This window comes from Aulonocara sp. 'chitande type north' Nkhata Bay, linkage group LG7 (assembly GCF_057382095.1).
Source record: "Aulonocara sp. 'chitande type north' Nkhata Bay isolate Kocher_YH1m ecotype deep benthic linkage group LG7, A_spYH_male_GT1.1, whole genome shotgun sequence".
NCBI lineage: Eukaryota > Metazoa > Chordata > Actinopteri > Cichliformes > Cichlidae > Aulonocara > Aulonocara sp. 'chitande type north' Nkhata Bay.
In genome coordinates, this window is record NC_141350.1 from 9,944,288 (window position 1) to 9,962,533 (window position 18,246).

The following is an 18,246-nucleotide window of genomic DNA, read 5'->3' on the forward strand; positions in this document are numbered from 1 at the left end:
TATGCTATTCTGGTGATGGATTCCTGTGGAAGAAACAGCGTGTGGGATGCTCTGCAATCCCCATGGTGACTTACCCGCGTCCTCATTGGAGACAGCAGTCCCTCCATAGTTGATGAGGTTGGTTCCAGTGGGCTCGGGCCCCTCTCGATTGTGTCACCGTATTATTCCAGTCCGCAAATAGATCCTGTTAGAAACGCTGTCTCATCCTCAGAGCGAACATCTCTTCTACAACACTGCTCCCTACCCACCCAGAGAGCCCAGCGCTCTGACAGGCTCACAGAGAGAGCCAGTGTCTGTATGTGTGTGAGTGCAAGCATATAGACACACACACACACACACACACACACACAGAGGGAGGCAGCAGGAGAGAGGGCAGTGCCAAACTCCCAGTGCTTCTCCTCCTTCCGCCAACCTGTCAGTTGGTGTGGATCTTCCCGTACAAAACAGTGTGGCTTTAACGTGCAATGTCCACGGAAGGTTGCCCTCTCTTTCTGTCTCTCTCTAACTCTCTCCCTTTCTCCTTGGCTTTCGTTCTCCCCCTCTCTCTCCCTCTCCCGCTCTCTCTCTCTCTGTCTGTCCTCTTCTCTCTCCCTCAGTGCCTCCAGCTACATTTGTTCCCTTCAATGTGGCAAATGATTGCAGGTTTTTTTCTCGCTCTCTCTCTATGGCACAGCTCTCCTGGCAGTGCTCTCCCTCTGCTTGCACTCTGATCTCTCTGTCCGCCTGTTTTGCTACCTTGGACATCCCCCCCCCCCCATCTCCCATAATGCCCTTTTGTCGATCTTCCTGCTGACTGTCAACTCTGTGTTCCCGCCCAAGCTGGGGGGGTGGGTCAGACAAAATGTACATTTGTAGTACGTGTAAAAAAAAAAGGATTAAAAAAAGAGAGAGAGAAAAGAAAGCGACAAGAGGGCACTCCTGGGTCTCCTATTGTCCCTACAGACAATAGTGGCTCTTAATCGCCTAGCAACCTGATCAGCCTCTTTTCTCTTAACAGACAAGGCATGAGTCACTCTCTAGACACACAAGTACACACACAAACCCTGTCCCTCCTTTCCTGGCATGCCCACGCTTACACAGCTACACCTGCACCAAAGCCCACAGTATATATTCATAGCATGTGACAGGTCATCCGGTATATTGTGTTACAGCAGCGCTTTGGTGCTGTGATGTTAGATTCTTAGATTCAGTCTGTTGTTGCTCTATTACAGCATTACAGCGTTATTCCCCGTTATAAATGGATGAAAATGTGAACAAATCATCACCTCTGCTCTGAGTTGCATCTCGCCGTTGCCATGGCAACAATGTCCGTTAGGGTGGGCGCACGCAGAGGCGGTGGGATAATTCTAAATAAATAAATAAATACATGGAATAAATAAATAGATAAGTAAATCACTCCTGTGCCTGCTGTCTTTCCTCAGTCACAGCAGCTGGATCAAACTATGCACTTAGAAGACATCAGTGGTTCAAATGGCTGCCCTCTGACTTCAACAAGCCTTTATACCTGGAATGCAATTGAAGCACTCTGCCTCTCCTGTTTCTTATCCTTGCTTCTTGTAATTGACCCAGATAGGCCCAAAAAAGAATCAAATTAACTCAGATGATTGCTATATAATTTATCTTTGAGGATTCCTGATTAGCTTTTGTCTACAGCATAACATATCCTTGCCCCTCCACAGTCCTAACCTTTAAATTTACAATGTCCTTCTGATAAAAACAGTAAGAGAACAGTAATAACTTTTTATGTATACCACCATTAACAACAGACTTTGCAAAGTGCTGTAAAAGAAGTGAGGAAAAAGAGGAATCTGCTTGTAAATTAAATAAAGAAAGCCAAACAGAAATCCAACACAAAATGATGAATGGAGAGGCTGTTTAAAATTAACAATAAAATGACACATTATATTATACTGACAAAATGTCAATATTAAAAACTATCAATAAACGAATGAAATGAATAAAAACACGGCAACTGAAAAATCCTAGATGATTAGACAGCCGATTAAGGACCATAAAAAATTAAAAGTAAAGTACATTTTTTAAATGAAAGCAAAAGTATTCAAATTGCCCTAAGAGTATTTAAATTGACCTAAAGGACATCACTGATGTTGTGAGCGTTATCTCCTCAGGCAGGCTGTTCCAAAGCTGAGGAGCCCTGATGGCAAAATCAGTCATCTTTAGATTTAAGCCCTGAGCACCTCAAATTAAAAGGCTGTGAACTGGTTCATACGGGCACATCGGCATTTTTGACCCAAATCTGCTTTAAAATTGGTCAGTAAAATCCCAGAATCAATTCTGAAACACACAGAGGGCCAACAGAGAAAAGCCAAGGAAAAGCGTGTTAAACAAATGGTTCTAAACACTCTTAATGTGTGCTGAAGTGGAGATAAGAGGAATAATTCCATTTATTACGTCTAACTTTAACACATCAGGCTGCGCAAAAAGCATCCACTGCTCTCTTCCGTAACATGATTTGGTCAAAGTGCATCAATATGTGTGTCTTCAGGTACGTTTACATCCCAGCAGCAGTTAATCAATGGCCAAGTGATTGATTTGTGTAGACAAGCTGAAATCCTGCTGTGACCACTACACCATCAGATATCCACTGCACCGATGAAAAAGCAGATAAACTGGAATCTGCTGTCAAAGTTCAGCATTGATCGCAGCCTTGCCTGGACGGCGCAGACATTTAAGCACAGCAATGCATGGACATGATCACCAATGTGGTCCTATTATGTTCATGTATGAACAACAAGCATTGTCAAACTGATTTTATCGTTAATGCAAAGACTGAGGTTGCACAAGAGTCTTCTCTGGACTACGCCATCACAAACATGAATGTATGCTTAATAAAAGCACTGCTCGGGGATCCATAAGGTTGAAATTTATGCAATATTTACAGCCACTGAGCTACTAACCATCTAATTAAAAAGGGATAGCATTCAAAGTCATGAATTTCATTAATGACGCATATATAAACAAAAGATTTCCCTCGGGAAAACACTCCTCGGTTCACTTAACATAAGACAATTTACTACTTCACACGGAACATCGCCATGACACCACGCGACCGTATCGCTGCACGTGCTAACAAATTCACACGCCTCAGTGACATGAAACAGACACAGATGAATAAACATAAACAGACAGTGCAGACACACACTGTATCAATCCCTAGTTCTGTAAAACACCAGCTTATTGATGAGGTGAAAATTGTCAGGCGCCACAGAGGTCTCTATAGGGAGGCAAAGAGAGGAGCTCAAATTGCATTAATAAGATGACCTCTGACCTCACAGCAGGCTCTTAAATGTAAGTTTATACATAAATCTAGAGCGCATTTGCGCCTGAAAATTATTTTATTTTCACAGCAAATTTTCACAGTTTCTGTTTCTCTTTATTAAATATATATTACTACTCTGGCTAAATAAAACATTTTTTTTGAGGGGACAAACATAAAAATTCATCGAGGCATAAGGTCGAAGTGCTATTTTTTTTTTTAACCAGACTATATGTGCTGTCATACCCATATATCACCATCACACATTACTGCTGACAGTGAATGTTAACCTGTCAGCAAATCCTACACACACACACACACCTCGTCATCCCACTCACTATTACACCTCTACAGGACATAAAGAATAGAATGGGTGGAATATAGGGGGTGATAAACATCGCAATCACAGGACAATACTACACAGGGTATTGCACATTTCAATAATGCACACTTTCCTTAAACCCATCCCCACTGCCTCCATCCTTTCCCCCTCCCCCTTCATCTACTCTCCTCTCCTCCACTTCACTCCTGTCCCCGTCGCCCCAGCTGAACCCCAAAATTAATCCCTGGTGACTTTTTCCATCACGCTGATGTGAGCAGACACACTTTGGTCCGAGTGTGCAGCTTTATTGTTCTGGCGCCTCTAGGTTCTCGCACGCTTGCTTTTTTATATTCTTCTGCGTTTAACCCTCGTTGTAAATTTCACACTTTCCAGTACAGACAACAGCATTTCCACTGAGTGAACATATGAGGGTCACATCATGGACAAATGTGAAAATGGTGTGTAATTTTCTTCTGGCTGTTTGTGTTTCTATTGAGAGCTGCAATTACACTGCAAAAAGCAGACGGCCAATCGGCTGAGGTAATTAGAGACTGTAACTTCATGGGGAAACAAAGGAATTAATTGCAATGATTACCAATTAAACTACATCAAAACAAAGAAAAGAAAAAAGAAAAAGAAAGCATAAACGAGGTTTGGTTTTTTTATTGAGTTTTTTTCCTTGTAGAGGCTCTCCAACTCATGCTTCAACCTGATGTCTTTTTTGTCGTTTAATCTGTTGTTCCATCTGCCACTCTGGACGTTTCAGTGCTCTTCTGATAAATTAGCCAGACACCACTTTTTTAGTTTGATTATTTAGTTTGATTTTTTAAAATATCCAATAGTGGAAATTCAACCAGGGAATATCTGCAGAACTACAGCACTGTGCAAAGGTGACTTGAGTCACCTTTCACAAAGTGCAGCACTTTATTGAGACCCGCAGTGTGTATTTAATATGGTAAATGGCCTGTATTTATATAGCGCTTTACTAGTCCCTAAGGACCCCAAAGCGCTTTACATATCCAGTCATCCACCCATTCACACACACATTCACACACTGGTGATGGCAAGCTACATTGTAGCCACAGCCACCCTGGGGCGCACTGACAGAGGCGAGGCTGCCGGACACTGGCGCCACCGGGCCCTCTGACCACCACCAGTAGGCAACGGGTGAAGTGTCTTGCCCAAGGACACAACGACCGAGACTGTCCGAGCCGGGGCTCGAACCGGCAACCTTCCGATTACAAGGCGAACTCCCAACTCTTGAGCCACAATCGCACCTTTACACCTTTATTATGCAATATAGCCTAAACTCTCTTAGGTAACCTCATTTATTTAAGTAGTCTTCAGGAATAGTTCTCCAGGCTTCTTGAAGGACATTCAGAGCTCTTCTTTGGACGTTGGCTGCTTATTGCTCTGTTCCCTGATGGCATGACAGCACTTCTTCAGTAATGTTGAAGTCCGGGCTCTGAAAAGGCCAATCTATGAATGATAGCGTTTCATTGTCTCGGTGTGTGTTTTCATCAAGGTATGCTTTTACTGCATCAACATATAATCTAACGTTCACTGCCATGCTTTAAAATGAACCCAATGCCAATCAGACACTTTCTAGAAGGTATTTCATGGTAGCACATAATCAGATACTTTTCCGCAAGTGCAGCAAAAACACTTTTCTGCATTCACAATGCCATCCGTTTTGATAAGATCCACTACCTGTACCTTTTATACCTGTTTCTTTTCCTTAAGAATTGCTTTTTGAGTAGGAGGAGTTGGCCGTCCGACTGCGGTCTGGGGTGTGGGGGCCTCCCTGCTGCTGCGGAGTCAGGGTGGTCTGCCTCTCCCCACCGCAGGGAAAAGGGTAACACCACCTGGGTCTGGGTGCAATTCCCCCCTCCAGGGGCAAGGGTACCTAGACCCGGTTTGTAGAGTACGCTTGGGGAGTGTGATTGTGTGTACAGCGTCTCTTTATGTCTGTCTCCACGTTGGTTGAGTGTGGAGTGAGTGCATATGAGAGCATGAGGGTGGGAATGGATGTTTGTGTCTGTGTGTGCCTGTATGTCTGTGTCTATATGTCAGGTTGGGTATCAGACGCCACCTCTCTGGGGACACCTCAGGCCCTCCAAGGTTTGGAGGCCTATCTCCACCCACCACCACTTCCCCTGCCGGTGGCGGACTCCCTCAGGTGTCGGTGTGTTGGTGGTTCTTTGTGTCTGGGGGTGGGTGTCCGGGTGCACACCGGCTCACTCCTTGGCGGCCGCTTGTCGGGGCCTGGGGCCTGGGGCTCGCTCGGGCCCCTTTGGAGGTGGGGTGCCCCCGGCCTCTCGGCCTAGGGCTCGGTCACTCAGGCGCAGCTGGGGGCCGGCGGAGCTCACGGGCGCGTCACTGCAACTCCCCCTGACTTCTGCTCCGCGGCTGCTGGGCGAGCCCTCATCTGGGACTCTCCTCAGCTCTTACTGGAACAGTGGCGCGGCTGCCCCTCTGTTGGTCTTCCTTGGTCTCTTGTGTTCTGGGGGCCTCTGGATGTCTGGAGTTTTGATCTCCTCCATACCCGCTTCACACCCTGGAGGACGGGGCTGTGGCCCCCCCACACTCCCTAGCAGATCATTACATGGAGAAACCTTTGGAATGCAAGCATGCTGATCCACACAGGTATGCACACATGGGTATTCACAGACGCGGACTAAAGCTTTCTTGGCTGCTGCCTCAAAGCACACTGTGCGCTGTCTATCTTGCGTGCTGCACAATATCGTTTATTACTTAGTAAATACTGATATCTATGACTAGCTAGTTTATTGTGATGGTGCTTTGTTTTCTCTATTATTATGTTGCTCTTTGTTGTTTGCTGTCTCCTCTGTTTGTTTTTGTTTGTTTGTTTTTTTTTTTTTTCTCCATACAGGTGACCCAGGAGTTTTTTTTTTTTTTCTCTCTCTTCCCCCCCCTTCTCACCGTCTCTTCTCCCCTTTGGGTTTTCTTTCTTTCTCTCCCCCTCTCTCTCTCATTCATTCCCCCTGTCCTATTTATTAAAAAAAAAAAAAAAAAAAAGACAAAGGATGAACTGAAGCTCTGCTATCACGTAAGGTCGCATACTGCTGTTTCTGATGTCATTTAGAAGAAAAAAAAAGAAAAAAAAGAAAAAAGAATTGCTTTTTGACAGCCACCCTTCCACTGAGACCATTTGCGATGAGACTTAAGCAAACAGTAGATGAATTAACTGAAGCTTTAGCTGTATCTCTCAGCTCAACTACCAGGTCTTTACTGGATTTCTGCCTATTTCTTGAGAATGTGGCTTTTAGATACCGTTAATCTGCTGCAGAGAGCTTTTTACACAGGACACTTCTTCTTTTGTCCTCAAATTGTCCATTTACCTCATATTTTTTAAATACACACTGCACAGCAAGCAGCTTTCAGCTAATAGCTCTTTTGGAATTATCTTGTTGGTGCAAAAATACTACTTTATATCTGTTTTTATGTATTCAGTGGGAACAGATTTTTGCATCAGGCTGCTAGGAACGAAGTGCCTGAAGATTCCATTTAAAATAGTCTTTTCTCTGCTATGTGTAGACACAACACAGTTTCATCTCTTTGGTTAGATGCCTTTTATATACTTGCGAGATTCATAGGTCAGTGTTAAGTGACTCAGCAAACAAAGATCACAATACTGTGAAAATGGTCAGGTCTGAGGACTGGACTAAATTAAATAAATATTAAAAAAAACAAAACAGCCAGTGGCCAGGAAAAAACTTTGCAAGACCTTCAGAGAAGAAAACTATTGCTCAAGACCACTTTAAAAGATTACAAGAAAGTCTGGCTGCTTGGAAGAAAACAAGATATAAGAAATGAAGGATGAGCCAAGACTTTTGCATAGTAGGATATATCAAAACCTATCTGGTACAGCAAGCCAGGTGACTACACTAAACAAGAGACTGGCAGCCCCATGGCAGAATGGGACAACAAAACAGAGAGAAACAGTGGAAGGAAAGAAAAAAGGAGTCATATTTATCATTATTCACTGTGTGTCCGGGCATCTGGCTGACAACAGAAGACCCTATAAGTCAATGTGTGACCCTGTCACACAACAACATCTAAATCAATGCCAAAAGAGAGTAAGCTGCTGCTGACTCTCATAAGGTGGACAGGGACTTCTTGTCTACACAGACTAACAGAATCGGCTCAGTAGGGAGTTGGAGAGATAAGATGTGTCCCTGTTAACAATCACTGTCAATACTGTGGGAGGTCTGATGGAAAAACTGGCAGACTGGGACAGGTTTTCACATGTTGGGTGTAAAGTTCAGTCAACAGCTTCTATGCTTGATAATCCTAGGATAGAAAAATCAGTATCATCCCTTGAATTTTACCCTTCCACTCTTATTTCTGCCTCCACATTAAGCCTCAAAAGAGGCAAAAAAGCAATCTCGTAAATTAATATTGACAAATCTATGTGGTATGTGTCTGAGGGATTAAAATAGTAAGCCAATGAAGTGTTGATTACTGCATTAATCTACTAACCACATAATCATCATTAAATATTTAAACTGTTCACTCTTGGTAAACGTTTGGTGTAAAAGGATTAGTCCAGGAATTATTTAAGCATTGAAATAGAGTAAAATCATCACAAAACACACGCACTCATACACACTTTACATCTGAGAACTGAGGCGTTAGTCTCTGCTTTCAACAAGATGTTAGTGCAATTGGTTTTTGCTATTTAGAGTCACCAGTCATGGCCAAGGTTGAGATTTACTGTTATATATTGGGGTGTGCCAAGGGTTCTGGCCATGTTTAAGAGCGCCAGGTTGATTGTTGCCAGAGGGAATATGTCTGACATCTAATCTAAAGTTCATTAAACAGCAATCCCTAGAAACATGCTGCACTTGCACATTGATATGCCCTTACACACACATATCCGCAGTCACCCACACCCACACACAAACAGAAACTACCCTGCACCAACATGCACAGACGCATACATTTGATATGTGTGGTTGCCCTCATTGGCCTGCAGTCCTTGGAGGTAGTTAAAGGAAGAGGGGGAAACCCCTTCTCTTCTCTCACACCTCACCACAGCTCAGAGGGACGAACATCTTATCTCACTACTGCAGAGAGACAGAGAATTAGGAGGGAGAAAGATGGATGGGAGAGGGTAATGTGAGCAGGGGTTTGTAGGCGAAGGACATACGGGATTGAGGGAGTGTGGGCATAAGAGAATAGCAGCGAGAGACAAAGAGGGTGAAAATATTCAATCAGCCTCATTTCTCCAAGTTTTATGCACGGAAAAAAAAGCAGCTTCTGTGGGACCACTGATTGGAAATGTGTTGTACAAGAACAACATAGGCATCAGCTGGACTATATTCACGTTTTTTTCCACAAGACATCTCACAGGAGCCTAGAATCTTCTCCTCCATAGATGTGCTAATGTGAAAACACTTTCTATCCACCACATATGTGCGTTCTGATGAAGTGTTATCGGTGCCAAACAATATTTCCCCCTTATTTAAATGCACATTTGGGTAAGAAGGAAAGTGAATTGATTTTATTCATCGTGAGCCATGGCATGAGCATGCCCGATGCTATGAAGTCATTCCAAAACGGTTTCCTAGCAACCGTCGTCACGGGCAACCAGCATTCTCTGCAGACAGCACACCGAGCCTTGCAGAGAGAGCGAGAGATACACAGAGAGTGACAGCATGGTGGAGAGTTGACCGCAGTTAATTTGGTGTTTGTGTGTCAGGCTTTGCTTATACAGACTCATCATCTACATTCATGTGTCACCATTACTCATACCGGTTCATGAAAAGCCTTTTCTTATTCAGAGGAAGTGTGCGGCTTTGCAGTTTTGCCATGATGACTCCTTTTGCAGGCAAAGACACTCACAGAAATGTGACCTATTTCGATATTCCTGACACACGCTGTACACTCAAACACATGCCCAAAGCATGGCCAGAAACTCAGTATAGCAGGTACCAGGAGTGATGCATTATTCACCTGCAATCAAACACTGCCCTCTACTGAAGAAACTCTAATAAAACATGCTGGCAGTTCCTATATTCAAATAAAATGCGCCCTCTTTATAAAAAGAGGTTGAAAGCTAAGCATTAGGCTTGTATTTGATGACACATCAAATAGCAAACTGTTTGAAAAAGTTTATTACTGCTAAAGCTGTAATCATGATTAAAGTAAAAAATTACATATCTTTCCTCAGGGAGAAAGATTCCTATACTATATATGTTAATGTGTATGTCGACCTTTAACGAACAAAGTTTGGAGCAGGTTTCTGGCAAGTCTGACAACTTTTAAGATGAATGTAAGAATTTACATATACTGCACATACACTACTACTAATACACTATTTTACAACCATTAGGAATCCATACAGTAAGTAAATTCATCCTTCACCCCGTCATCAGTGTGCCTGTTGGGTAATACATTCCCTCAGTACTAAATAATATATATATATTTATTAAATATTATACATGACTGAGGGAATTAGGCTGGTTAACGTCAGTCAGTGTTGATATCAGTCACTGATCAGCAGGACTGGGTCTTAAGTTTTCAGCTAATAGCTCTGGGTGGAAATTGTGCATTAGTTTGAAATGAACTGAATACAAATTACCGGACATCGTTGTAATAAGAACCGTAATTAACTAAATTACAAAACAGATAAACATAAATAAATTTTCACTTAAAAATGGATGCAGCCACAATTTTTTAAATTTCAAAAATACTCTTGTTTCCTTTATGCAAATTGTTTAAGCAAATAAAATGCATCCTCTGTTGGTCAAATAAAATTTCCCTTACAAAGACAGTCATTAACAGTGTAATCATAATCTAATTACACATCTTGTAAGTTTAGTTTATTATAGTTTCATATTTTTGTAACTTGCTTACATAATCCTGATTTAGCCATAGCAGAATGACAGCCTATTATGAACCTCATTTATACACTGTTTTTACTCTCTTTGTGTGTGCGCACAAACATGAACTAGCTCATGGGTACACACCTTTTACAATAATTTGCAATAATAAAACGTTACTATTGACTTAATGCTCTCTGACCAGCTGAATTTGCATGTAATGACAGGTGTGCTCAAATGACCAGAATACAACACTTCCTGCAGGCTCCTGGATGCATTAAGAACTGCAAAATGCACGGTACAATTTTAAAAGCACAAATGATCATAGATCTTATATTAGATATATAGTTGTGGTCATAACTTTGCATTTGGCCAGGGTGGAAATGATTGTACAGCATACATCTTCAATGGTTTTCATACCTGAATATGTTAACTTCATTAAAAACATTTAATAATTGTTGCTGAACCTATTAACTTTTCATTAGTGATCATGATTGACTACAGCTGGTAGGTCCTTTTTGCCAACATAAAATGGTTTTGTTTGACAGCACTCATTAGACTGACTAACACTCGGAACAATTGGAAAGTCCAAGGAACTCAGTGAGGATCTAACAAGGAAACTCACAGATTTATACAAGATCATCAGTTAAAAACACTATATGTAAGTAGAAGCCATCATTTTGCCAAGGCCTGGAAGAAGACCTAAACTGTTACCCTCCGATGAGCGGGAATTGGTTAGGATCTTCAGGAAGAACCCTGGAACCACTAAGGCTCATACCTGCCTTGAACTGGAACTAGTGCATGAACACCAGGGTCACTGTCCACAGTTAAGTGAAATATACATCAATATGCAGAAATCTGCAGATGCCCACATGGACATGTCAAATGCATACAAAATGCATGCAAGTTTTATGGACAGATAAGACAAACACTGAGCTATTTGGCAACAATGACATGAGGTACGTTGGAGTAAAGGTGAGACTTTCAAACAGGCTTTATCATGTCTTTATCTCCCTCTAGAGGCAGAAAAACGAAAGGTTTATAGCTTGGCCCTCTTTGTCTTGCTCTGCTCTGCTATTTCATCTTTTTCATTTTACCCCTGCTCCATGGAGAATTAGCTGTAAAATGCATTCAGGTCCATAAATATCTGGATAAATTGACAATCTTGCCTCTTTAAACGACCACAGTGGATATGAAATCACACAATCAAAATGTTATTGACGTGCAGACTTTCAGCTTTAACTCAGTGGGTTAAACAAAAGTCTTGCTTTCATTGTTTAAGAGTTAAAGCCATACAGACACATATACACACAGGCACTTTTTGTACTGTAAGCTATTACCATATCATTACAAAAAAAAAAACACCCAGTGAGTTAATGAACATCACACCTAAATCATGACATTTCTAAGGGTCACAGGGAGTTAAATCAAAGATTTTGTCGGTCATATGTGAAACTCTGTAACACAGTCTTGACTAATTTTGTTGCAGCATGTGTGTTTGTTCTTCTGCTAATATTTCTCAACACCTAGTTCTGCAGTTTACATCATTTTTCACACAGGAAGATCATGCACTGAAATTGCACTTTCTGCTTTTCTATAGCTGTTCCATTACTTCTCTTAACTGAACTACACATGCAGTTGCTCCTCACAGAAAAGCAAGAACACATACCTGGTGGCACTGAGCATTTTAACATAACATATTTTTTAACATTAACATATTTCAACATATTGCAATAAATGCACGGCGGGAAGAAATGACATTTCGCATTTCAACTTCCCACCTTATAATTAAACCGTCTGAAACACATTCAAAACCTTATTCAAATACCCACTCAAATGAGACCAGTCATTGTTAATGGTGCCTTAAATGGATATCCTGTTTGTTACCCTGCTATACTGGGTAAGCCTTGGCATGAAACATAAACATGATCCTCAAGTTTACATAGGTTTTGTTTTGAATATATTCTACATCACAAACATCTCCACTGGAAATTAATCGTAGAGAAATAAAGATTTTTTTCAAAAAGCGTTGGATAAGATGACTGTTGCTAGGACAACCAAGGTCATATGTCTGTGGAAGCGAGAGACAAAAAAGAAAGACGCAGCAAAGTCAGTCTGATGGGGTGTGCTGATTCAGTTACATCTGACTGTCATGGAATATTTTAAGAACTGAACACTGACACATAGATAAACTGCAGTACACACAAAGCAAAGAGTTTCTCAAGTCTCCGAAAGTCTTCTATTTCTTGCTGAAAACAGGATGTTGGTGATTTGTTCCTGGTTTCACTGCCCATACACCCATTTTTTTCTTTTTTTTTCTTTTCTTTAAAGCAAAGTTAAAGCAGTAGGCCAGGAGGACCGCAGCTACCATTCGCCAATTTGAGCAGCCAGCAGGAAAATATTATTAAACAAGGAGACAAACATCTCCACAGCTACTGTGAGTTCATCATGGGCAACATGAAGTTTGGCATATACACAACCAAACAGTTAACGTTTTACATTAAAAAGCAAACAGATGCTGTCGTTGATTATTTTAAAGTCACTGCTTTTCAGTAACATTGTCATGCCACATTTTGTTAGAAATGTTGATGCGGTTCAGGTGGGCTAAGTGGGTCAAGACATGGCTAAAAGATGGAGAGGACCCAGAAGAACGGTAAAAAAAAAACCTCAAATGAGAGGCACTCTGACATTAAGAGAGAAATTTAAGAGGTACAAAGAAAAAAGTTGATTTGTTAGTGAAACTGTGAATTAACTGTTTCCTGGTATGCAAAAACAACCAGTTTTAGGCAGCAAATACAGCCATTTTGCCAAAGAAGTCTCACAGTTACCCAAAACACGTTCTTGACATGGTCACCAGAACGCTTGTATGGACACTTTTAAAGTGCACAACCCTTTGCAACGCATTTAAACACACAAACATGCAAGGACCAACATGCTGTGCTAATGAGGTGCAGGAGCATTTTAAAACTTTTTAAATGCCCATGCACCTTTTCCTAAATTTAACCGAGAGGTTTTTGGTGTTTAAACTAAACCAGTGAGAAAAAGTTGCAAGTGAGTGGAAACACAGTGTCAAACAGAACACAATTCAGTCTCCTGGATGACAAACCTTGCGACTTTATCTCTATAAACGATGGACCAGTATCTCTGTTTCCAATATTGCTGCAACCGATGTATCACGGCAACAACGGACAGAAGAGAATTATGAGATAAACCTGGCTGCTGAGTACAAAAATGGAGCTAATCAAGCCTTCTGTTATTACTGGATCAACTGAATATAATTGAAGGACTTCACTGGTAGACAACTGCTTTTTGTTATAAATAAATATACTGAAACCATGACTAAGTGTGGTTTTTAGAACAATTCTGATCTGTGTCCTGCCCAACAACCATCACTGTTCTATAGTAGCTAAACCCTGCCTTCTTCAGGGTTGTTGCTTTATTAATGTAGGGTGTTTTGCTGACTTTCCATAGGATTGGCATGTATAATTTGACCCAGATGAAGACGATATATCTCTCATTTTACACAAAGGGCTCTTCAAATGATTCCTTCTCTTTTGGAGCAGAAAAAAGGAAGCTGCAAAAATATTCCCTGAGTTTACCTAACATAACCTTGCACGTACAAGGTAGGCACGATGAGAAAATGTGACAGGTGAGTTACTTTGCACATGTATGACAAAGTGACTCACCCGTCATATTTTCTCTTCATGCCTACCTTGTAAGTGCTGCTAACAGGACAGCTCTTCATTATGACAAGGGCCTGTTCTATGTTAACTCACTCCATATGGAAGACAATCAGCCCCTCTGGGACCTGTGTCAACCAGAGTGTGAAATGTCAGATGCATGCACGTTGTAGCACACACACACACACACACACACACACAAATATACACATCCATGACCCACAGCAGTCACATTCACAGCAGCAGACACACACACACACACACAAAGGGAGAGAAAGTGAACTTGGAAGCAAATCGAGATTGGTCTTTCTAGTCAGACATCTGCTCGGTCCCAGAGACAGATGGTGAGCCAATCAGACCGCCTGGTGCCTCTGTTACTCCCCGCCTCTTGTGCCATCCTGCTGCCCCTCCCCTAAACCTGCATCCTGGCTCACATGACAGGTGGCACCTTGTGAATGTGACACTGCCACTGCCCTGGAAAATTATTTATGCATTCACTTTATTGAAACTGACATGCAAATAAGCAAAAAATGAAACATTCAAATCCAGCTCACTTTACCTTTATCTCACGGTTCACGCCCTACGCTCCATACTGAGCTTATTGTGTCTCGATGCACCAGTACAAACAGAAATCTCTCATTTATCTGCCCTGATCTTTTCCACAGGATCCTGACCTCTTAAAGGAGGGCAGCCATCAGATGGATATCTTATATGCACTTTACTGAAAGCAATATCCTGCAAGTCAACAATAGCCAAAAGGGGAATCTCTTAAAACTGATGCAGGATCTAAGCATTTTGTTTGCTCTTAAATATTTATTCAAGAGACCACATGTTATGTCATGAGTGAGTATATAAATCAATGTACACGTTTCATCCCATATTCGTTCTATGCACTGCAGTAACCCATAATTAGAAAGCCTGGATAATTTCACTGCACAGATATGCACCTGAAGAGGTAGCCTGACAACGAGACAGAGAGCTTTAACAAGCATCAGGGTGAAGGCAGGGAGCCACAGCACAGGGAAGGATTGGCAGACTGTGATGAGCATCTGCCGGGTGCATGCTGGTGCTCATTAATGGCAGTTTCCTTAACCCCTCACTCACATTACCTGCACCAGCTAAGCTCAGCTGATAACCTGGCAGCCATTAGGTTCTCAAGAAATGCGGTCACACATCACTGAGAGGCTGCAGCATACATTAAGATGCAGTGCAAACACCACGCTGTTACTGCAAACACTTCCAACAGTCACACCTGAGACCTTCCTCTGGCTAGAAACAAAGACCACTACTAATGCTAATTGAAACTATGGCGAAGTCAGTTAATTTCTGCAGCTCATCAATAGTCCTTAAAGAGACTGTAAACAGTTCAGAAGATTTAATTACACGCTTTAGCCACTGGCACACAAATACCAACCTTTATACATTTATGCATGTTCTGAGATTTGAACTGTTTCTCTTGTTTGCTTCCCTCTACCCTCCCCCTTTTCTCATTCTACAATAATTAAATTCTTAGCTAGTAAGTAAAGCAAAAATAAGCAAACCCAAAAAAAGGGGGGGGGGAAACACATCTGAAAATTAATTTATTCCACAAAGATCACAGCCAAATCCACTCTGAAGAAGACATTTCTGATGCTCTTTTGATCTTAATCAGCCAATACTGTGATTAGTTGCACAGTATAAATTCAAAGCTCCACGCAGTACCAGTTTAGTTTACTGCATATTTAACTCTTCTATAGTTTAATCTTATCTTTTTTAACAGCTGTTTTTGACAGATACACTCAAAACAGATTATCCTGCTTACCCAGCAACAAAAGGATAGTTAGCTTGTAACTCATGTTAGCCGCTAATGTAAGTAAAGCAGTTGGCTAAAGACAACAAATAATAAAATTAATAAATAAATACCTTCATCAGAGGACAATAAACCTAGGTTAACCCAAAATGTGATTGTTGGACTTACATTTTTAAGAAACATTTCTCCTCTTGGATGGTATTTTTCTTCCACTCCATCAGATTTGCTCACTTTTTACTACTTCATGTTGGGCACTGAAGGCTAAGTGTAATCTTAAGGCCACAAACTACCTGAAAACCTTGTGCTTACTGTGTACCTCTGTGCATATGAGGAAGAGATACACACACTTTAATTCTGGTCATTTTACTTATAAGAAAAAAAAATAGTGAATTGAAATTGTTCCTGTCTTTATTATTGAAGTTTATTTTATTTTTAATTGGAAGTTAAATATGTTACAAAATGTCAAATTGTATTCCAGTTTAAGATGATTTGCTCTGAAGAAATGAAACATTGGCTAAGTCCAAAATTAATTAAGTAATTTGTCATATGTTGATGGTGTTTATGGTGATGACACTTATCAACAAACTGCAGTTTTATGATCATCAAATTTTGTGCACAAATGATTTGCTTACATTTATTTACGGGCAAAATAGGCTTTTAAAACAACCAACTTTAATCCAGTGTTTGCACTTCCAAAAGAATAATAAGTATAAATACAGCGAAAAGTAGCACCAGTGGTGTAAAGAGGTTTGAAAAGGGCTTTTTGATCCAACTTAGAGTAAAACTGTTTCTTGCAGTGTTTCCTGCAGCAACTCCAGAGATTTAGTTAGCTGACATCAGCAGTACTGGTTCCTAACATCACTCAAGCATGACTGTTCTGCAGCCAGACTGCGGCTGTAAAAGGACAAATTCTTATATTATTACAGACAAACTAGAACTAAACAAATAAGCAAAAATAAAGTGGTGCAGGAAAAGTAGGCAAGAGTAGCCTACAGCGTGCAGACAGGAATATAAAGTGGAAGATAGTGAGGCATCAATAAAAAAGAATAGCAGTAATGGGATGCCATCTGTGCCTCTGCCTCTTGTTCATACTAATCACCAATAAGAACTTCAAATCTGTGCAGGTTATAAATTTGTTCATTGGGACATTACTTTCTGTCTTCGCAGCATTATGACAGTATGTGTCTTTGTGTGGTTTATAGTTATGTGTGCTTTTACAAACAAGCACCTTTGTGTGGATTGTAGGTAGTTTTAAAATTATGTCAAGCTTATTTTCTTACAAAATGCACAGAAACTGCAGAATTGTACTTCATTAACTGCTAACTATTGTGCATTTCCCAACCAGGTGTACCAGAGATACAAGCAGTTGTGTTGACATTTTGGCCACATACAGAAACACACATACACACACCAAATGTTATGCCCCTCTGCCTTTGTTGCAGGGCAGTAATCAATTATCTCAGTATGATGTCATTCTGCTAACCCTCCCCCATGCTCTTCAGCCCTCCTCCATTTGTACACTTGCTCTTCTGTTGTCGCCTGCGTCAAAAATGGAAAGTGCGACCTAGTAATCCAGTGCTGGGAAAAATAATTTCCAAAAACCCACAGTGTACACGCGTTTAATTGCAGGTTTTTGCAGGGATAAATAATTATATTGAATGGACACTGCAGTTAAACTGCACGTACACACACCCACTTGATACATCACATCATCGAGCAGTGATTTGATTATTGCTGAATGAATCCCCTGGCTTGATCACACTAGGTCATCTGGCCTCCATACTCAGTGAGAGGATAATTGAATGAAGGACAGTAATGAAGACACATGGGCACCAACATGAAGGGCGACATGAGGTCTGTGCTTTGGAGTTTCTCTTTTTGTGTAGCTACAGGTCCCTAGTTAGACACTTACCTGACTATAAATAAAAGCTGCATTATGAAGTTATCAACATGAATTTACCGTTTAAAAAACAGATGTGCAGCTTTTATAGATGTTTACTGTCCCCTGCAAGAATCAGAAAACCTCTAACACATATATGCAGCTGTGGACATTGAAAAAAAGTGATCTGCTGTTTCCTCACTGTATGCAGAGCAGACCCCTCCAGCATTAGAAAGATAATCCATTTAGGTTGTCTGTGTGTCAAGATACCAGTTTGCCCTGGTTTCTTGCTGCTGGGTTTTGTGAGGTCCAGTGTAACAGATAGCAACATGCATATTGATCAGCTGCCCCTGCATATGGAAAAAGACAACCACTCTTTCGGGAGAGCTCTAAAATTAAAATGAATGAATCAGAGCAGAACACACTGGGGCAAACTGTGCTCCCATTTTTG

General features: G+C 41.2%; 1 protein-coding gene across 2 annotated transcripts in view; it reads right to left on the minus strand.

Annotated features, from left to right (window-relative positions):
- The window catches only part of frmd4a (FERM domain containing 4A), a 97,730-nt gene that overhangs the window by 76,462 nt on the left and 3,022 nt on the right, over window positions 1–18,246 (minus strand). Inside the window, exon 1 of one of the 2 annotated variants that reach the window (XM_086298461.1) lies at window positions 75–526. The exons of the other annotated variant lie outside the window; for it this stretch is intronic. Within the exon in view, the coding sequence (XP_086154587.1) occupies window positions 75–107 (33 nt within the window). The 5' untranslated portion in view covers window positions 108–526. Of the gene's footprint in view, window positions 1–74; window positions 527–18,246 lie in introns of those variants that run through there. 2 annotated transcript variants of the gene reach the window in all.